Source organism: Sus scrofa, chromosome 15, assembly GCF_000003025.6.
Source record: "Sus scrofa isolate TJ Tabasco breed Duroc chromosome 15, Sscrofa11.1, whole genome shotgun sequence".
Lineage (NCBI taxonomy): Eukaryota > Metazoa > Chordata > Mammalia > Artiodactyla > Suidae > Sus > Sus scrofa.
The window spans coordinates 84,184,047-84,206,887 of NC_010457.5; the positions used below are offsets into that span (position 1 = coordinate 84,184,047).

The following is a 22,841-nucleotide window of genomic DNA, read 5'->3' on the forward strand; positions in this document are numbered from 1 at the left end:
TTTTATATTTAAATGAAGTTATGGCTACCTAATATTCATTGTCGGTGTGGTAATTCCTTGGGGCCCCTCGCGGTTCCTTGCCGGGGGAATCTCAGGGGCACACCACCTGCCTAGGAAATAATTTCTCAGACCCCCCCCCCCGAATGTGAGGAGAATATGAAGGAAACATAAATAGGAAGTCTTTTATTATTATTATAAGTAGTAGTTTGAAAAAAACAACCTCTGGGAGGACCTAAGGGTCAGTTATAGGAAAACCTGAGAGGCCTAAGTAACGCCCGCGGGACGTGTGCGCCCGGGGCTCGTCTTCGGGTAGGCTGCGCGCGCGCAGCGGGGTTCGAGTCCGTCGGTTTGGGCCTGGGAGGTTTAGGCCCCGGAGGGCCGACGGTCCGGGAGGGAGCCCAGGGACAGCCATCCGCGGGCCTGACGGAGGGTGAGGAGGAGTCCAGGCCTCGGCCCGCCCTCCTGGCGCAGCCTCCGGCTCAGCGGCAGGGCAGCAGGCCGCGCCCGCTCCTCCAGCCCCGCCGCCGGGGAGGGGTTTCCCGGGACGAGCCGGCCCCTTTCATCCAGGAAGTGAAAACGACGTCGGGGTCAATGAAAACAAACGGAGAGCCCTGGGGGGAAAAGAAAGGCCGGCGAGGAGGAGGGAACGCTGGGGCGCGGGAGGGAGCAGCTGGACTGCGGAAGGGCGAACCGGAGGCCGGCCGCGGTCGCGACTTTGCCGCCGCCGCTGCCGGGGCTCGCCGGGGGATGTCTGAGCCCGCGCCTCGCGGCCCCCAAGCTCCACGCGGCGGCCGCCGTCCGGGCCTGTGAGGGCCGCCACGTCCCGGCGGCGAGCGCGGACTGAGGGCGGCTCGGTGCCGGCTGGAGGCGCCTGGGGAGGGGCCGCGGCGTGCCGGGAGGGGCTGCCCAGGCTCCGCGCTTCTCCCATCGCTGCGGCCGGCGCCGGGCCAGAAGGATGCGCGGCGCCGGGCTCTGAAGCATGGAGGGGGTTCTGTACAAGTGGACCAACTATCTCACAGGTATGAGGGCTCGGGTGCCCGGGGTCGCCGGGGAGAGGGCTTGGGTGGCCTTGGGGGGAGGCTGCGGAGAAGGGTCGGAGGTCCTCCTCCCCCTGGCTGGGGGGACCCGCACAGCGAATCGGCTCTGTTTGGTTCCCCTGTTTAATCTCTCCCTCTGCCCCATTGGAAGCGCTTTTCTGGCCTCTGCAGGGGACAGTTCGAGACTGCGCACCATCCGGAGGGTGGGACGTATACTTGACCACTTTGCCGTTGTATTAATACTTCTGTTCTCTTCTGTAGCTTCCGGAACAATCGCTAGTCACTCTACGTGTGTTGTTGCAATCTCTGTCTTGACACTTAATTCAGGATTTTGTTAATAACTGAGTTGTTGGGGTATAGGACTGGAATGGACCCTTTAAGATCAAGATTTAATTAAAATCTCTCCACCCTTTCTTTTAATTTCCCTTAGCAACACGGTTTATTTTAAAAGTTCTTTTATTGAAGTTGTTCGAGCATAGTAAATAAGATTTTGGAAGCTGCCCTCCGATAATATTCTCTTAAGGGTTGATTGTCAATGAGGTATCCTTATGTTTTGGAATTCAGGTAAGTGTGTGAGAAATTGTGGAAGAAAGTGCAAGACACAGAAGGTGGATCAGGCAAGTCATTTTCATTCGTGAAGTGTGTTGAGAGGAAGAACTCCAAAGAGCTAGGTGTTTCTCTGTAGAAGTGGGATACCAGCAGGAAGAGCCTTTTTTAAAATGACACCAACAGACTGACTTGTTAAAAGAGCCTTAAATCTGAGTTGTAGTCCCATCTCTGCCATCAGCTAACAGTAAGGTCAAGTCACTTTTACTCTCAAGAGCTCAATCTGATAGGGCCAGAGTGATCAACTAGTGTTTCCTGAAAGTGTTTTCCAACTCTAAAATTATGTATCTCACCAAATTAGAGGGCGGGAGATGGATTTAAAATAAGATTAAATAGCAAACAGATTTCTTGTTCTAGTATAATGGACAAATCTTGATTTGCTACCTGCTTATTTACTCTACCAAAAGTATGGAACCCCTTAGTAATTGTATCCTACATTAAACTTGTGTCCATCAGACCTTGTGCAAAATCTGCACATAAACACTTTAAGACATAAGCAGTGAGTTACAACTGTCTTTTTTTTTTTAAATGACAGATTTATAGCAGCAAATGCTTTAACATTTATGATACATGGATGTTTCGTTTGCATTAAAATGTCAAATACTTTATTTCTATAATTGAATTGTTTTAACAGGATCATTTTAAAAATGAGGCAGATATTTTTTATTAAGCATTTCACGTGGGCAGTTATGAAATTGTTCAACTGTTTAAGACAGTAGTTACTATGCTTTGAGATGTAAATGATCATCTCCATGCAAACATTCATAAGCACCCAGTCTGAGGAGGTCACGCGAGGGCTTATGCATAGCCCTGAGGAATGGAGAGTTACTAGAGTGAGTCATAATGTATTCCTGGCCCAAAACATGGTTTTAGTGACCCTCTTTCTCATTTATCATTGCGCACTGGCTTGTTAAGCTTTTAAGCACAAGTGCTTAAGGTTTTAATCTTTGCAGAGCAATTAAGTTAACTGCTAGTATGCAATGTAGAAGCAGGATGAAATGAAATACTTTTTTGGGGAAGAATTCCATTTATAAGATTTAAATTTGGTTCAGTGGCATGCTGATTATCACTTTTAGTTATCTTAGGTCAGCAGGATGAGCAGCTATTCATACTAAGTGATCTTTTAAGGAATGTCCCGGTTTGATGACGGTGTTCTTTGAGCATCCTTTGTAGAGAATAAGAATTATAGTAATATTTGGTAGTTTTGAGATAAAAAAGAATGTGTTTTTTTTTTTGAAAAGGTATTTAAAAAGGGAATACCTAAAAATCTTTTCTATAGAGATCTTATATATGTGAATCAACTAGAGATTGTTTTATTAAGTATTTATTCAAAAAGGTTTGTAGAGATAGTTGTCTTAATTAGATTAGTATATAAATTTAGCTGTGGTCATTTTTCAAGTTGGTACAAACTCTAAGTGAATCATTTTGCTCAGTATTTATTTTAAAAGAGATATTGAATACAATAATGCAGGCTTACTAAATCACAGTTTATCCTGTAGGCACACTGGACCTGGAGTAGAGGAGCGTATTTTCACTGTACCCTTTCTTGTAATTTGTTTGCCAGCATGAATTAGCGTTTGAAAAGATACTGTTTTCATCATTTCTATGTATGCCCAATACAGTATAGTCTCATGGGTGTACTGCATATCTATACTCTCATGGGTAATAGGCAATATCTCAGTTTTCTAGTATTTAGTTATTCATTCAATCAGTCACTTGGGAAGTATTTTTTTTTTTTTAAATAATATCTGTTATGTGTTAGGCTTCATCCCAGGTGCTAGGAATGCAGTGATGAGCAAGATAAAGTTCATGTACCAAAAGAACTTACCTTCTAATTTGCTGGGCCTCTTGAGGCAATATAGTGTTTCATAAAAAGAATTTTCCAAGCTCTTGCATCTTGGCTTCAGCTCCCCATCCCTCTGAACTGTATTATGATATCCTCTGCTGTGAAATTTAACCTTTTTATGATGACTCAGCATTGTCATTTCAAAAGTGTTACAGGTAGAGCCTTCTGGTGATGTAAATCCTGGGACTGTATCAGGATGGAAGACTGATTCCTCCTGTCTCACTATTTTGGTACCATTTGGCCCCAGAAAACCTGAATTAAGGTATCATATAGCAGGCAGTGTCTAAAGTGACCAGACTGAATGGTGATTTAATAGTCACAGAAAAAACAAGGTCAGTCACACTGCCTCCAGCATGATCACCATGTTATTAGTCAGTGAAGTGTTGTAAATTAGTAGCATGCTTGATAAGATTTCGGGAACACTGAGTTTGGCTTGCAAGAGTGGGAGTTGAGCTTCAAGGAAAGCCATCATTCTCACCTCCAGCTTTGCAGTGGAGCCAAGTCTGTGATAGTTGTATACTCTGGTCATAGAATAAATGCTAATTAAATGAATGATTGCTGTTTCTAGCATTTCTGCCCAAGCTGTGCAATAGCAGGGCAAGGAGAGAGGAGTAGTGGGAATCCATGCTTTCACTATAGGGTATGCAGCTTTTGTGTGAGAGACTGGAATTCTTTTAGCACTCAGTGTGCAAGGGAGTTGGCTTAGGCAAAGTATTTTATAGGAGAGAGGAAGGTCACTTTGCAGAATTAGAGGGCTAGGTGGCACCTGAGAAATCTTGTTCAATCTACTTATTTTGGAGTCTGGGAATTTTTGATATTTGTCGACATGAAAAGACTTGTCCCAGTTTATTCACCTAAAGAAAGAAAGTAGAACTGGTTCTAGAATCCATGTGTTCTGTTGCTTTTTCCATTACATCATAACCCAACTCTGTTTCCCTTAGAAAAACGGGGCAGTCATGTAGCTCCCTGCATAGGGATATTATTGAAGATGGGTCTGATGGGTTGTTAGTGAGACGGTTCTGAGCTAGAATAAGGTATTATTCCCCATGTGTATGCTGATCTAGAGGTTTCTACAGAAATCTCTCCCAATAAAATGGAGATTGATGCAAGAGTATTTTGAGCAAGCACTGGCAATTAAAAATTTCATTGTCAGAATGTTTTATTAGAACCAAGAAATGACATGGATGGTAAGTGTTGACATCATAGCTTTTTATGTGATGAAAGTAATTTTTATTGATCTTTTGTTATATATGGTCTTTGTAGGTTGGCAGCCTCGTTGGTTTGTGTTAGATAATGGAATCCTGTCCTACTATGATTCACAAGATGATGTTTGCAAAGGGAGTAAAGGAAGTATAAAGATGGCAGTTTGTGAAATTAAAGGTAAGTGAATACATGGAATGAGATGAATTTGAAGTTAGGTAAGTAAAGGGTTCTTCAGCATACTGTGAAAAGAGGAGAAAAGCATTTCTAGCCAGGTAGGAATCTTTTAATACCATTTATTTCCTTAGCATTCAGGAGTTGCACTGTGATTGATATTGCAGTGTTAAGCACTGAGTTTGATATTTCTCCCTTTATAAATACACTTTGGATTGAAATTCAAAATACTAGTTTTCATGTTCCAATTTGCACGGGAAAAGTTTTTTTGTGGATGCCGTGTTAGTGTCCATGCCAAGTCTATATGTGTTCTTTTTCATTCCTGTAGGAATGGGTTGTCAAGATTGGAAGCTGAACTCTAAAGATGATGAGGCCAGCTCAGGTTTTTGATAAAGTATAATGTCAGAGTCATAAACTCTGGTTCTTTGCTTATTGGAGATAAGCTCTTCAGAATGCTTACAGATGTTTTACTTTTCTTTTTCTTCTTTTTTTTAAATGATCTTGGAAGTTTTGAGGAGTATTGGTCAGGGGTATTTGTAAGAAGCCCCTCTGTTGGAATTTGTCTGATGTTTTTCCCATGATTAGACTTGGGTTATGGGTTTTAGGGAGGAAGATCACAGAGGTAAAGTGCTATTCTCATCACTTCAGGAGTACATACCATCAACATTGACATACCACACTTTATTTTTTTTCAAAGTATAATTTCCACTTTAATATTTTTTTTTCAGAGGAAGGTTTTTCTTCAGTCTTTAAGGACTGCCTCCTTAATGGGCTTTCATGGAGGTCGTCGGGCAGCATCTGCAGGTCTAAACTGGGGTGGGGATGTTTGGTCCATCTGGGCTTCACCAGAATGATTCCTGACCATCTTGCTGTGACAGGTACAGCTCATGCAGTCATGTAGTTTCAGTGTAAGTACAGCTTGGGAAGCACATAGGCGTCAAAGACCCTTACTTTGGAAATGTCCTTGATGGCTGGGGCCTCTATTGTTTTTCCAATGACGAACTTTTTAATGGCCTTAATAGCCATTAATTCTGCTGTATTTAAAAATGAAACTAAAATCTTATTGTAGTTTCATTTTGTAGAGACATCTTTAGAAATGAGAGCATTGTTTTCTTTTAAGGTAGCTATTGGAGCTTTCACTAGTATTAGCAAGTAACAAAAAAGAATTACTTTTGGGGCTTTGGGATTTTAGTAGTTTTAACCTAGCCCCAATTTTTTTGTACCCGTCATTGATTGTTGTATGATTACATATTTCACTGTTTATACAGGAATGGCCTATATAAGTAAAATAATAAAATATCTTTTGTGGCACTTATTTGCCGTAGTACACTGAGCATCTGTTCAGTTCCTCATCTAGGGTTTTTTTGTGCAGTTTTTTCTTATCCACATCCTGTTGTCATCAAATCTTTTTTTTTTTTTTTTTTTTTTTTGGTCTTTTTAGGGCCACACTTGTGGCATGTGGAAGTTCCCAGGCTAGGGATCAAATCGGAGGTGTAGCTGCTAGCCTACACCACAGCCACAGTAACGCCAGATCTGAGCTGTATCTGCGACCTATGCCACAGCTCATGGCAATGCCAAATCCTTAACCCACTGAGCAAGGCTAGGGATCAAGCCTGCATCCTCATGGATGCTAGTCAGATTCGTTTCTGCTGAGCCATGACGGGAACTCCAAATCCTCCTTCTTGAAGACTTTTTTTCTTTTTTTTTGAAGACTTTTTAATTTCCTGCCTCTTCTTAACGTTCATTCTGATTACACAGGAAGTCTCTGTACCAAAGACTTCAATGTTTAGGTGTTTTGATTATTTTTAGTGTATCAGTTTGTTTCCTGGGTAGAACTGTTCCCAGTTAAAGCAGAGACACCTTTTTCTCTCTTGCCTTCCACAAGCACTCCTCTGAGCAGAGTAATTACATATTCATTAATGATAGTGTAACACAAATGAATCTTGCAACAAAGATTTAGGATTGATTCATCATGATTCTTGGTTAGTTCTCTTTTGTCAGAGATCCTGGGGTAGGAGATGTAGAAGAGGAAGAGGGTGGAGGGAAAGAGATCTTCTAAATGTTTGTGCTTTCCAGGTGATTATGAGATACTCATTAGTTGAGGACAATTGTTCTGACCTTACTTATCATTTCTGCACTTTATCTATATGACAGATACTCTCCCAGGCTCTTGTGGGTGGGTGCGTGGGGTACCAAAACACAGACTGCTTTCAAGGAAATTAAAAAATGTGTGATAAGTGTGACAGTTCATATGTATTTAAGGTGGTATAGGTGGTACAGAGAAGGAATTCTTAGATTTCACTTTTCAGTTGTTAATTGGTTGTTGTTTTCTCTTCCATATGCTACCACCACTTTGACACCACTGCCAGCTGAGGTATATGTGGGAATAGTAGTTTGGAGGGCGCCACTTAATTGCCCCTTAGGAAGTGGCATTGCCTCCATCTCGAATCATAGTTTGTTGTTTTAGGTGTGAAACATCTAATACTGTGTAAGTGATTTGATTCTCCCCAAATTACTTAAGTCCATGACTGTATTTCCCCTTTGTTTATCATCATAGTCCATTCAGCAGACAACACAAGAATGGAATTAATCATTCCAGGAGAGCAGCATTTTTACATGAAGGCAGTGAATGCAGCTGAAAGACAAAGGTGGCTGGTTGCTCTGGGGAGCTCCAAAGCCTGTTTGACTGATACTAGGACTAAAAAAGAAAAAGGTAATTACAAATTTTTCCTTTGTGGTGAGAATATTTTCTTAAACATAAATGTAAGTTGTTGTGTTCACTTCTAGTAATTTATCCCAAAGAAATAATCAGGAATATAGCAGAACTGTGTGCATAGATGTTCATTATAGTGAAAAAATTTATGAACATTGCCAAGGTTTAAATTTAGGGGAATAGTACATTAGCCTGTAACCTACCACCATAGGTTGATATATTATGTAGTCACCTCAAGGAATTTTAATGATGTGAGAAAATGCCCAAAGTTAAAACATAGTTGAAACAAAACAGGATTTATTTATTTATTTTTATTTTTTTTATAATGATTTTTATTTTTTCCATTATAGCTAGTTTACAGTGTTCTGTCAATTTTCTACTGTACAGCAAGGTGACCCAGTTACACATACATGTGTACATTCTTTTTTCTCACATTATCATGCTCCATCGTAAGTGACTAGACATAGTTCCCAGTGCTATACAGCAGGATCTCATTGCTTATCCATTCTAAAGGCAATATAGTTTGCATTTATTAACCCCAAATTCCCAATCCATCCCACTTCCTCCTCCTCCCCCATGATTTTCTTTTCTGTGGAAAGGTTCATTTGTGCCGTATGTTAGATTCCAGATACAAGTGATATCATATGGTATTTGTCATTCTCTTTCTGACTTACTTCGCTTAGTATGTGAGTCTCTAGTTCCATCCATGTGCTGCAAATGCCATTATGTTCTCCTTTTTTATGGCTGAGTTGTATTCCATTGTGTATATATACCACATCTTAATCCAGTGATCTGTTGATGGACATTTAGGTTTTTTCCATGTCTTGGCTATTGTGAATAGTACTGCAGTGAACATGCGGGTACATGTGTCTTTTTCAAGGAAAGTCTTGCCTGGATATATGCCCAAGAGTGGGATTGCTGGGTCATATGGTATTTCTATATATAGTTTTCTAAGGTACCTCCATACTGTTCTCCATAGCAGCTGTACCAATTTATATTTCCACCAACAGTGCAGGAGGGTTCCCTTTTCTCCACATCCTCTCCAGTATTTGTTATTTGTGGACTTATTAATGATGGCCATTCTGACTGGTGTGAGGTGGTACCTCATAGTAGTTTTGATTTGAATTTCTCTAATCAGTGATGTTGAGCATTTTTTCATGTGCTTGTTGGCCATCTGTACATCTTCCTTGGAGAAGTGTCTATTCAGGTCTTTTGCCCATTTTTCCATTGATTGATTGGTTTTTTTGCTGTTGGGTGTATAAGTTGCTTGTATATCCTAGAGATTAAGCCCTTGTCAGTTGCATCATTTGAAACTATTTTTTCCCGTTCTGTAAGTTATCTTTTTGTTTTTTTTTTATGGTTTCCTTTGCTCTGCAAAATCTTGTCAGTTTAATTAGGTCCCATTGGTTTATTTTTGCTTTTATTTCTATTGCTTTGGGAGACTGACCTGAGAAAACGTTTGTAAGGTTGATTTCAGAGAATGTTTTGCCTATGTTCTCTTCCAGGACTTTAATGGTGTCTTGTCTTATGTTTAGGTCTTGAAGCCATTTTGAGTTTATTTTTAGTGCATAGTGTGTGAGGATGTGTTCCAGTTTCATTGATTTACATGTAGCTGTCCATTTTTCCCAGCAATACTTGCTGAAAAGACTGTCTTTTTCCCTTTTTATGTTCTTCCCTCCTTTGTCAGAGATTAATTGACCATAGGTGTCTGGGTTTATTTCAGGGTTCTCTAGTCTGTTCCATTCTGGTCTGTATGTCTGTTTTGGTACCAGTACCACACTGTCTTGATTACTGTGGCTTTGTAATATTGCCTGAAGTCTGGGAGAGTTATGCCTCCTGCTTGGTTTTTGTTCCTCAGGATTGGAAAAAAAACAGGATTTAAAATTACATAGCCATTTCTTGGCCAGATCAGGAAAGATATGTAAGAACTGGTCAAATTGTTAACCTTTGGAAAGGGAATTCATGGGAATTCATTTTTCACTTTATACCCTTTGGTACGTTTTGATTTTGCCATTTACAAATACTGCCTGTTTAAAAGCAAAGCAAATAAATTATGGTATTATTTCAATTATATGCAAGTATGATATGAAAATAATAACAGCATTTATATTGTAGTGAGATTGCAGTTTGATATTTTTCTATATTTTTTAATTTTCAGTAATTTTCACTGAGTATTTTTATAATTAAAAACTATAGAAGTTTTATTTAAATTAATGAAAGCAACTAAATTATGAGTATTGAAAAGTGAAGGCTAAGGATTGAATTTATAACAGTTTTCCAATATATGAAAGAGGATATATATCCATATATCCAATATCATGGCTGGAGTATGGCTAAGGGTAGAATAAGAAGGAATGAATAGTCACGATAGCCAAAAGGTAGAAGCAACTCAAATGTCTACAGACAGATGAATGGATAAACATATGATGGAATGGTATATACATATGATGGAATGTCATTCAGCCTTAAAAAGGAAGGAATTTCTGATACATGCTACATTGATGAATCTTGAATACATGCTAGGTGAAATAAGCCAGTCACAAAAGGACAAATGTTGTTTGAGTCTGCTTGTATGGAGGTACCTAAAATAGACAGATTCATAGAGACAGAAAGTAGAATGGTGCTTTCTACAGCTCAGGGGAGATGGGGGTGGGGAGTTAGCATTTAACATGTACAAAGTTTCATTTGGGAAACATGAAAAAGTTCTGGAGATGGTGAGTTCCCTGGTGGTTTAGTGGTTAGGACTTGGCACTTTCACTGCTGTGGCCTGGGTTCAGTGTCTGATCTGGGAGCCAAGATCCCACATCAGGCTACTGCACATGCATGCTGGAGCCAAAAAAAAAAAATTCTGTAGATGGGTAGTAGTAATGGTTGTACAACAATGTGGATGTACTTGATGCCATCAAACTATATACTTAAAAATGGTTAAAATAGTAAACTTCATTATAGATATTTTACAATTAAAAAGAAGAATTGGCTTAAGCTTGAGTAGAAATTAATTTAGATCAGGTTAAATGGGCAGATAGAGCTGTTTGGTTCCCTCTGGTTAGAGGAGCTTTGTGGCTAGTACCACAAAGCAGTGCCACTGGCTTGAGGAATATGGAAAAGCACCAGTGTCTGTTGTGTGTACTTTTTCTGCTCTGATGCTTATTTGGAAGGTATTGGTGAGTGAGTGGCTGAGATGATGGCTGGGTCATCTGTCTAGAGATATTACTGGATGTTTACTCTGTCTAGAGATATTAAAGAAAAGAAAGGAGGCTCTTAAAAGAATTCTTACAATACTATGTGAAAATGAAGCTATAAAAGAAACAGAAGAAAATAAATGAATGTTTATATACAACAGTTTTAACTACATAAAAATTAAAAATTTCTGTTTACCAAATTACAATAAGGAAAACTGAGAGAAAGCTCAGATCTTGAAAAATATTTACAGTATTTAGGACAGGTGAAATATTGCTATCTGTAATGCATGAGAACTTTAATAAATTATCAATTTATCAAGCATATATTTCTAAGAGAAAAACCAAATGTCAGAACTGGAAAAATGTGTAAAGGATAAGATAAGCCAGTTCACAAAAAAAAAGAAATATAAGAACTTATCAAATAATGAACTTATCAAAAGATGAGTAATAGAATGGAAATATCCCATATAAAGCATTCAGTGTTATTACCCTGTCTCTAGAAATTAATCTACTTAAACTTCACGTCAAATACATGACTACCAGGTTTTTTCCAGTTCTTTAAAGAGAGGTGTTTCCTCAGGGCCCTTGTATCCTATTTCCAAGGTCTCATACTTCGTAAGCTATTTATATCTGTTGCCTTACTTTTTGATGATTCCTTTTTGTTGTTTTGCCCCTAAAATATAAAAATGATCTAATTGAATGTTTATGTATGTTCCTTTTAGAAATAAGTGAAACCAGTGAATCTCTGAAAACCAAAATGTCTGAACTTCGCCTCTACTGTGACCTCCTAATGAAGCAAGTTCATACGATCCAAGAATTTGTTCACCATGATGAGAATCATTCATCTCCAAGCATAGAGGTATATCAAGGATGACCCTTTCATGTTTGGTTATGCTTTGCAGCACACTGGTGGGTGAGCTTCTCTGAGTAAGATGACAGAGGTATTTTCAAAGTGAGTTATTCTTGAGTATTCAGACCTCTTCATACTATAGACTATCTGGAAATTTGTAGGATCTTCTAGATCATGTCTGTATTACCAGAGTAAAGCAACGGGCAGCACATTTCTCTAAGGAATTGAATCAAGGCCTGTCTTTGAAGCCAATTGATAATTTGGTGGTTGGGGTGGGGAAGAAGCATTCCAGGCTTTGTTCTACCCACTGATGACTGCATGAATCCATTGAACAACTGCTATTCTCTTTCTTTTATACTAAGATCTTAGCTTAACCACTGAGAGTTGATAATTTAGCTTTATAGAATAACTTAAAAAAAATATTTCCCTCATATCTGCTCTAGGGACAGTGTTAGGGACCCAGTCTTGTACCATCCTTCCACTATGCCATTCTCTGTGTGTTGTCTTCAAGGTGACTGCAGGTTGCACAGAGGCAGGAGCCACGGTAGAGAGAGACAATCTCAATTTGCTGTCCTTGGCTTTTATCAGAGAACGAAAATCCCAGAAACTCCCCAGCAGACTTCACATTATTTTTTCAGTCTAGGTCAATAGACTAGGAAAAATGAATATTTGACAAAGGATCATGGACTAGCCATGACTGGCTTAGAGCAGTCTATATTCATCCCCCAGGGTCAGGGTGCTCTGCTGTCCTAAGACACACACCTTGAAGTTTTTATTCTGCCAAGAAAGAAATGGGAGAATGAGCATGGAGTAGATAGATTTGAATTCTGCCTGCTACTAAGCAACTCTCATGGTATCCCGCTTTTGTGATCGCCTTTGGAATTCTGATAGTTGGAGACTTACAGTTTAGGTTAGATTTATCTAAGATAAATTTTTTTAATTTATATTTTTGATTGATTGATATGGATGTTCCCAGGCTAGGGGTCTAATCAGAACTACAGCTGCCGGCCTATACCACAGCAACACAGGATCCGAGCCGAGTCTGTGACCTACACCACAGCTCACCGAAACGCCAGATCTTAACCCACTGAGCGAGGCCAGAGATTGAACCAGAAACCTCATGGTTCATAGTTGGATTCGTTTCCACTGTGCGACGGGACCTCCTATCTAAGATAAATTTTTGAATACACTTTCTCAATATGATATTTGGTTTAAATGCAAGAGTCTAATTTCATACATTGTTAGATAATTCTTATTTGTGCAGTGCTTTAATTTTCTTTTTTTTGGTCAAAGAAATTGTTTATTTTTCTGATATACAATATTAAAACAACTAGAATTATGTCTAATAACATATTACCAGGATATATTTAAATATTAGAAATTCATGTATTTTCTAGAACATTTATATTATTGACATTTACTATACAATATAACCTAAGAAGATTTATTGCCACTCCTTTGACAGTCACCATGAAATTTAACATAGCAAATATGCCTGGTTAGTTTAATATCTCTTCGAGTTTTTTCATTGGCCCTCTGAATTATGCCAGTGTTAGCTAGAGAGCAAACTTCATTTAGAATTTAATTTTAGGGGTTCCCATTGTGGCTCAGCGGTAATGAACCCAACTAGGATCCATGAGGATGAGGATTCGATCCCTGTCCTCACTCAGTGGGTCAGGGATCCGGCATTACTATGAGCTGTTGTGTAAGTTGCAGATGCAGTTTGGATCCGGCGTTGCTGTGGAAGTGAATCTGATTAGTATCCATGAAGATGCAGGTTCTATCCATGGCCTCGCTCAGTGGGTTAAGGATCCGGCATTGCAGCAAGCTTTGGTGTACCTCAGAGATGTGGTTCAGATCCAGTGTTGCTGTGGCTGTGGCTCTGGTGTAGGCCCCAGCTGCAGCTCCAATTTGACCCCTAGCCCAGGAACTCCACATGCTACTGGTGCACCTATGTGCTTTAATTTTCTAAGGTAATGCATTTTAAACAGATTTGAGCATAACCTAGTAAGATGTCCGTTGGAAGCAATGTTTTATTTCTTGATTATATGGTGGTGCATGAATCCACATGGTTGTGTGTGAGTCTGTTCAACTCTTTGTATATAATTTTTCAGAACATGAATGAAGCCTCTTCTCTACTTAGTGCCACATGTAATACCTTCATCACAACACTTGAGGAATGTGTGAAGATAGCGAATGCCAAGTTTAAACCTGAGATGTTTCAGCTGTCCCATCCGGATCCCTTAGTTTCTCCTGTGTCACCTTCTCCTGTTCAAATGGTTGGAACTTCTTGATTTTCTTCCAGTGGTACTGCATGTGCTTTTGTTTTTTTAAGGGTAGAAACTGGCAGTGGGAGGGAAATAGTAAACAGATTGAATTTTTTTGACCGTACTCAGATTTGTATGGGAGCCTCTCAGCTGATGGGCTCGGCATGTGCTAAGGTCCTGATCCCCTCCCCTTGGAGAAGCTGTGCCATTACCCTAGAGTGCCAGGAAAATGTTACAGTGCTCTCTGGGTACTATGGCATGGAAAGGTTGGGGAGCGCTCTTCTACTTCGTAGAAACACCGCAGTGGGGTAATGATTTACTCACAGGGGGATAGGCAAATCTTTAAATGAGCTGTAAGGGATTTGAAACAGCATGTTACAGGGAAAGCAGTCTTTTTTAGTTACATTTGGGTTTGAGCCCTCTAAGTAGACAAGTTACTTAATCTCTGTATTTCATTTTCTTCATTTATAAAATGGTGTTTTCTGTATCAGAGGAGGATCTAATCTGTTTAACTTTAGGTCCTAAACATTAGGTTCTTACCTTCTGATTACTCTGAACACTGAGTACACCTTTTGCCGAGCGTGCTGAATGCATTGTCCTTTTCAAGCTAATAAACTTGCTCGAGCATGCTGTGGGGCACTTGGAGGTGAGATAAGATTTGATGAGACCTTACTTTTTTTTCCATCAGACTATTTTCTAGAGCCCTTTTCTAGAAGGAAGAATACTGCCTGGCTCCTATTTTAGCTATTGACTTGAAGATTTATTTGTTGACAGAAAGAACAGGATACAACTTATTCCAAGCTTTTCTTACCCACCACAGCAGATTTGGTCATATGAGAATTAGTAAAGATTATTACCTAAATTTGTTTAGATCACTGTTTTCTAATCAATTATTGATAGACTAACAATGTCCTCTAAAAATTCATGAAAATGAGTTTTATGGCCAGATTATTTTGGGCAGTGCTAGATTAACAAACAAATTTGGTTTCTCTGTCATAGGATTTCTTAGAACGTCTTTTATGGTAAAGTGTATTATCAGTCTCTGAGGAGAGGTGGTGTGTAGTGTTTCCGAAATTTATTTGACGTTTGAACCCCCCCTCCTTCTTTTCTTTTAAGGCTGTGCCTGGGGCAAATGGACGTTCCCAGGCTGGACATCAAATCGGAGCTGCAGCTGCCAGCCTAGAACATAGCCATAGCAATGCGAGATTCAAGTCACATCTGTGAACTACATCACAGCTCACAGCAACGCTGGATCCTTAACCCATTGAGCGGGGCCAAGGATTGAACCCGCATCCTAATGGTTACTAGTCCGATTCGTTATCGCTGAGCCATAGCAAGAACTCCTGAACTCCTCTTTTTTTTTCTTTTTTTTCAGCCACATCTATGGCATGTGGAAGTTCCCAGGCCAGAGATGGAACCCAAACCACAGCTATAACCAGAGCCACAGCAGTGACAATGCTGGAGCCTTAACCCACTGAGCCATGGGGGAACTCCTCTTTGTTTATTTTTTAATAAAAACTCACAGGACTGTGGTGTTTGTCAGAACACAGTTTGACAATGTTGCTTTTTAGAGCAATTTTAGGTATATCATGAGCTGCTAAATAACATGTGTAGTTGAACAAAAAATCCCGATCTTTTGAAAGGATGTGTAGTAGTATGTTCCTGAGAAGGGGTACACTGTATTTTTTTAAGGCGGACTTTATAGAGTCAAATATAATGAAAGCACCTCAAACCTGCCTAATTTCTTCATTAAACTTGTTAGGGAAATGCCATCTGTGTCTAGAAAGGTCATATGTGTACTTTATGTATAAGAAACTATAATAACTGTTTTTTTTTTAAACTAAAACATTTTATCAGTAGAAACATTACAAGAAATCCAATAAGTTAATCTAGGAAATATTGTTTAGAGGCCACTTATTTTTCCTCACTGTACCATTTTACTTCATACAAAAAGCAAAAATTGTGGCTTATGGTAAATTGTTTTGGAGACACATGACATGGAAGTAAGGTTGGATGGTCAAGGGGAAATTTTTTTCTTTTTTCTTTTTTTTTAAACAACATGAGTAAATGAATAAAGCTGATAGAGTTGAGCATTCTAAAATTAGTTCGAACTTTATGACCACTTTATGTAGTTAATTTCATTGTGTCCCTCTTTAAATTAACGTGTATTCAATTATATTTCAAATCATCATGGAAGTTCAAACAATTGTCATTTGGATCCACAGATTGAGTGCTAATTGTAGTGGGGATGCTGCTGGGTGATTTCTGTTAAAGGAGATGCTGTATCTTTATTTTAATTGTATTAGATAGCTCTGAACTGTCTAATTGTTTGGGTCATAACAATTGGACAGGTCATAATTGTTATCATTTCAACTGGGATTTCTCAGAGCAACTGAGGAAGGCATTTATGTAATACAAATGTTAGGCTTGGACTTGTAAGACCCTTGAGCCCCTGTATATAAAAGCAACCATCCTTACTTAGCCTTTAATAAAACTTTGCTTTTTTTTATAAACACTGAAATAATCTACTTGACTGCCTCTTTCTTTTTTTTTTTTTTTCCTGGTGGAGTAATTAGATCTTCTAAATTATATTTCATATTTATTGATTCATTCATATTTACTAATGCTCTGCTGAATCAGATTTTTAAAATTTATTTTAAGCACATGTTTTCAGAAACGTATTTGAGGCTTAGGGTTCATCTTGTGAGTTCTTATAAGATTTGAATTATTGTTATTTTCCATGAAAACTGCACTTTAGAATATCTGTATACTAGTTTCCTGAATAATGAATGGTAGAGAATTTTGCCCTTTAAAAAAAGACATTTATTAGAATATTTTCTTTTCTGGTTTACTAGATATTCCTTTTTATCACAAATAATGTGATTTTTTGGGGGGACTAGTTAAGTATACTGTTTTTTTATGTTTTTTATACATACAGACATTTTATATGTTATTATAAAATTTGGTTTTTAATATTGAGAAAATAATCCAGCATGTTTTTGGTATGTGCTAAGATTTCATTTAATGGTTATTAAGGAGAAAGTTGGATATTGTACTAACAATATTACTTGAGTTTGTTAAAATTTAAATTTTTTGGCCAGCCATCTTTTTATTTGAGTAAATTTATGTTAATTATCAAAATAATAATCTAGTAGGGCTGTCTAATTCTACTTGACATATGGATTATGCGTACTTTCTTTTTAAATTTCTAGATGAAGCGTTCTGTCAGCCATCCTGGTTCTTGCAGTTCAGAGAGGTAAAATAACCTTTTCTTTTGACCAAGTTCTCTCGAAATTGTATCTACTTGGGGAAATTCTTTAGGTTTTTAAAACAGTAATGCAGAATGTAAACTGTATGGGCAGATTCTGCTTCTGATTTGCTCAGCATTATTTCTCTTAGTGCTCCCCCAAGTAGGTATTCAGTAAAGAAAAAAAAATGAGTGAATAAATTAGCCAGCAAGGTAGGCACCTTGCCAGCTGTCATACCTTTTTAAGCTATAAATTATGTCAATAATCAGTAATAGAAATCTATTTCTGATGTATTACGTCTCCAAGCTTAGGGTCATTTTACGACAGATTTTTTTTTTTTTTTTAATTTCCAAAGTTGTCTTCTTTCTTTCTTTATTTTTATAGCATCGTATTTTATAGTGTCGTATTTTATTAGGAACTAAAGATATTACTGAAAAGAGAGAAAAACCAATTAATATTTTAAAATATGAACACATTTAAAAAATTTAACTTCTAGGAGTTCCTGTTGTGGTGCAGCAGAAATGAATCCGACTAGGAACCATGAAATTGCGGGTTCCATCCCTGCCCTTGCTAAGTGGGTTAAGGATCCAGCATTGCCATGAGCTGTGGTGTAGGTTTCAGACACAGCATGGACTTGGCGTAGGCCGGCAGCAACAGCTCTGATTAGACCCCTAGCATATGGGAACCTCCATATGCTGCGGGTGCGGCCCTAAAAAGACAAAAGACAAAAAAAAAAAATTAACTTCTAGATAGATCTTGCCAATATCCCAGGCTATTTATCATGGTAGGTAATATACTTTGCTAAATAATATCCTTATTTGATGCTTTAGAAAGTGATGAAATTATACTGACAATAGCATCTATTTCTTTACATTAATATGAGGTGGGGGAAGTTACTGTGGGATTATATGAAATCATGTATGTGAAACCTTTGAAAATTGTAAAGCACTATAGAATTTAAAGAATCTTTCAATAAACATCTCTTGAATGCCTATTAAAAAAAGAATGTGGAGTTCCTGTCCTGGCTCAGCAGTTAATGAATCTGACTAGCATCCATGAGGATGCAGGTTCGATCCCTGGCTTCGCTCAATGGGTTAAAGATCTGGTGTTGCCATGAGCTGTGGTGTGGGTTGCAGACTCGGCTCAGATCATGCATTTCTGTGGCTGTGGTGTAGGCCAGCAGCTATAACTCTGATTCCACCCCTAGCCTGGGAACCTCCATATGCCGTGAGTTTGGCCCTAAAAAGCAAAAAAAAAAAAAAAAAAAAAAAGAATCTAATGAGTACCTATAAAAAAAAGAAGTACTGAGTCCAAGTCCCTTTATTATTGCTCTGTCACTTTTTCCCCCTCTGATAATTATGTAATTGATTGAACTATTATGTGCTTAGAATAGTCCAGTGATGTATATATCTAATCCTACCAGGGAATGAATGAAGCAAGTTTCACCAACTGAATTTTCCAGAAAAATAAAAGGTCCCTTTGACAAATTTTTATTATTTGTTTGTTTATTTCTTTTTCGGCTGCCCTGAGGCATATAGAGTTCTGGGCCAGAGATCGGATCCTCGAGCCATAGTCTTTGACCCACTGTGCTGGACCAGGGATTAAACCTGCATCCCAGTACTCCTGAGATGCCACCAGTTCCCATTACGCCACAGCAATGCACACAAAATTTTATTTTTTTGATAGAAATTTTTCTGAACTGAATTTTATCCTTTCTACCCTATTAAAAAGTTACAAGAATTGTATTTTTTCATTTTTTAAAGTTTTCTTGAAGTATGGTTGATTTACAATGTTGTGATCATTTCTGCTATACAACAAAGTGATTCAGTTATACATGTACATAAGATATAATAAGAATTTTAACACTTTTTTGGGGGGGGGATCAAGGTCATCATTAAGAGCAGGAATGTTGGGCTGTCATCCAGTGGTAGCTGAGGTGTTAGGTGGCGGTGGTTTGCTTCTTCGTTAAATTTTTTCAATTGATTTTTCTAGTTTTCTGGTTTTCCAGACTAATTTTTTAGAAATAGTTTTTCTAGCCTCCATTTGCTGCTGTCATTGAGTTGGCTTCTAGCATGATTCTATGCTACTTGCCTATCCCCTTTGCTCTGTTTTATTTATTTATTTATTTAGTCACACCTACAACATATGGAAGTTCCCTGGGCCGGGGACTGAACCTGAGCCACAGCAGTGAACCCAAGCCACAGCAGTGACAACACTGTTAGGCCATCAGGGAACTCATGCTCTGCTGTTTTGGATGTGGATTGACACTAGATACAAGCAGTTGTGAAATCCACAATTTTTAGTTTTCGGACTCAGTACTTCTTTTTTTTTAATAGGCACTCAGTACTTCTTTTTTTTTTAATAGGCACTTTTTTTTTTTTTTTTTTGCGTTTTCTAGGGCTGCTCCCGAGAGGCCTATGGAAGTTCCCAGGCTAGGGGTCTAATCGGAGCTGTAGCTGCTGGCCTACGCCACAGCTACAGCAATATGGGATCCTTAACCCACTGAGCAAGGCCAGGGATCAAACCCGAAACCTCATGGTTCCTAGTCGGATTCGTTAACCACTGAGCCACGATGGGAACTCCAATAACTTTTAGTTTTCAAATGCTTGTTAACCATCTGATATTCTCTAGTTGGACATTCCCTTATAAAATAAGTCACTTCTTCATTGTGCCTCTTCTTTTAATTTGGCTCACAAGTCATATTTTCCAGCCTACCAACTGGATTCTAAATGATTTGATTTGTTTGTGGCCTGACCTCTGAAGGTGTAAATGTTACGAAAATAGAACTTTGGATATAAAAATTGTTCTTCTTTTATTTAAAGAGAAGTCATTGAAAACTGCAGTTAAGTTGAGGGTATTTGCTTTTGTTGAAGTCCTTACAATTTAATGCTTTATTTAATTTGCAGGAGTAGCCACTCTATAAAAGAACCAGTGTCTACACTCCACCGATTCTCCCAGCGACGCCGAAGAACCTACTCAGATACAGACTCCTGCATGATGTTCCTCTTGAAGACCCAGATAGTAAGTTAGAACGGCTGTCTCTCCCTTTGGCCTATTCAGCAAGATTTTTGTGGGGCTCTGAAATTGCTGAAATGAAGGGTACTGACAGTGAATGCTGTACTTCGCCCTTGGATTAATTCCTTAATTCAGAGCTAAACAAAGAGCACACAATCAACAGAAGCTCATTTATCCTCTTACAGACAATTTTATTATTAAGAAGGTCTAAGTATCTCTTAGTAAATACTGTGTCTTAGATTTTATATGTAATAGCAAAATCTTTTACTCCCACTCCATTTTAGTAATCTCTTATTAATCTACTCCCACTACATTTGTACTTAAAAAACATGTTAGAAGAAAGCATGAATTATGGGTAGGATCCTAGGATAAAATAAAGGCAAGTTCTCAGTTCAAAGGAAAAAATCAGCATCGTTACTTAAATAATATAAAATGGCTGAGGAAAATAATTTTTCTCTGGTGGTGGTAGTGAATTATATTGCAGTTTATTCCTTTACCTTTTGCTTTCTTATTATTTAAAGAGACAGAATATTGTGGTTGAATATTTTAGGAAAAGTTTTGTGATTTATGATAATTTTTCTCTTAGGGGAAAAGGCTTTGAAAGTGTGTTAGAATATCTACTTAGACAGTGGTGACCATGATTTCTGGTGAACACATGTATGGTTTTATTACAATGCCACTGATAGGCTTGTGCTCTTCAGAGTCTTTTCTATGGCCTAAGGAACAGATGGTGTCCCAAGAGTATTTTTAAGTAAGCTGTTTGGAACAAGATTTCCTTTCCCTTAAGAAAATGACATGGTGAATGGAGGTTAGATTCTTTAGATGCTGAGAAAAGCCTAGCTAATTCATAGTGTGGCTGAAACAGTGGTGTTAGGTTTATACTATTTTACTATATTGAAGGTGATTAAGATAGAGTTGTTTTACTTAACCAGAGGTTAAATAGATTTAATTAGAGGAGAACGTATAGTTCTTGAAGATGGTAGAGATTTTAAAGGGGATTGCTGGTCATTTTCAGATCTTTAGGAGTTGATGGCACTTTTTTTTTTTTTTAATGCCTATTTTTCTTACAGAACTAATCTGTTTGTTGATATAGAACACTACTTGTGCTCATTATCATTTTGAATTTAAGTTGGGGCAATGAATAAAGAAATGAAATAAGGAAAAGGATTGAGTGTAAGGAGAGGATGGGAAAAAGAAACTTTCCTGCGCCAATTTAGTAAACTTGGAAGAGATAAGGAAAACAGGAAGATGGTTAGAGGTTAAGTATGGGAAAAAATGTCACCTGGGGCAGGTAACACACATTCTGACTTACCTAGCTCTTTCTGCTTTTTTTTTACATGACCCTTTTCATCCAGAGCTCATGAAAGAATTCTGCCCTGTACTTTTCTTTAGATGCCACTTCCTTTTTTAAGGTGGTCATTTGCATTTATGACAGCTAGATTAATTTTTTTTTAAGCCAGCCATTTTCCTTAGCTTTCTTCTCTTTTAGGCACCCTGGTCCTGAATTTTCGAAAACTGTTTCCATAAGATATAAGTGAAAATGGCTTATTCCATTTAGCATTCCACAATTTAGCTGTTAAGGAGTCTAACAAAATTAGTTACACACATATGCATGCACACCCATACATACAAATTAATATTTAAATGTATATCTATTCTCCAGAACTTTTTTAAAATTTGAAGTGTAGGATAGGTCAGAGTTTTATGCTGAAGATTTCCTCCTGTTTATCCTAAAGTTTAGTGTTTCAGTTAGTTGACAAAATAAAGACTGAATTAGTGCTCTTTTTCAGAAAGTACTTGTTTTACAAATTGTCAGTCAAGTTGAACGTCTTTATTCTAGTAGCTTTTCCTTGAGAAATGCAGCCCAGCTGCTTCTATTTTTTTATTAAGTAGGTTTTTAAAAATTATAAAAGTAATAAATGTTCAAGTTAAATACATACATGTGAAAATGAACAGGACTATGCCGTTGTGTTTAATGTGTTCACTTGCAGCTGCAGTGCTAGTTTTGTGAGTTACATTCCACATGGCAGTGTGGGAGCGTTCAGTGTAAGGTACCTAGTCAGTTTTGCTCAGAAGGTCTTGTGATGAAAAGAGCAAGAACTGAATTAATCCTAGTTCTGTTGCCAGTTGTGTGATCTTGGGTTGTTAGGCTTATAACTTTTTTTGGGTCTTGGTTTCTTTGCCTCGAAAATGAGGATAATAAAAGCATTAAACGCAGTAGATTGGAAAAGAAAACAATAAAGACTAAATCCAATTCAGTGAATACTGGCTGCTCACTATGTGCCAACCTTGATTTTAGCAATGAACAAAACCAGAATCTTTGTTTCAGGTAGTTCCATAATTTGTCTCATGAACTCTAAAGTTTCTCCTGATGACTGCCAATACTAGAAGAGGTAGATTTCACTCTGTTAAACAAGCAAAAAATTAGCAGGAAGCTAAAGGAATTTCATGTCCCTGAATAGGAAACATTCTTTCATGATTGACTAGAGTTAATATTGATAAGATAACCTTTAACCTTTTAATCAATTTCTTAATAGGACCTGTTCACTGTTCAAGAAATACACTTAATGGAGATTTGGCATCAGCAAGCATTCCTGAAGAAAGCAGACTTATGGCCAAAAAAAAATCTGAATCGGAAGATCCTCTTCCATCCTTCTCTCCCTGAGGAAATGGAAGTGTCCAACTTCCTCTAAGTATTGCTAT

General features: G+C 38.2%; 1 protein-coding gene across 1 annotated transcript; it reads left to right on the plus strand.

Moving 5' to 3' along the window:
* Nucleotides 961-22,841, plus strand: PLEKHA3 (pleckstrin homology domain containing A3). Its single transcript, NM_001243464.1, is given in 9 exon segments — nucleotides 961-1,019; nucleotides 4,753-4,869; nucleotides 7,421-7,576; nucleotides 11,481-11,617; nucleotides 13,723-13,887; nucleotides 17,088-17,131; nucleotides 20,030-20,116; nucleotides 20,119-20,144; nucleotides 22,676-22,841. Coding segments are annotated over 9 exon segments (900 nt in total). The 5' UTR covers nucleotides 961-979; the 3' UTR covers nucleotides 22,804-22,841.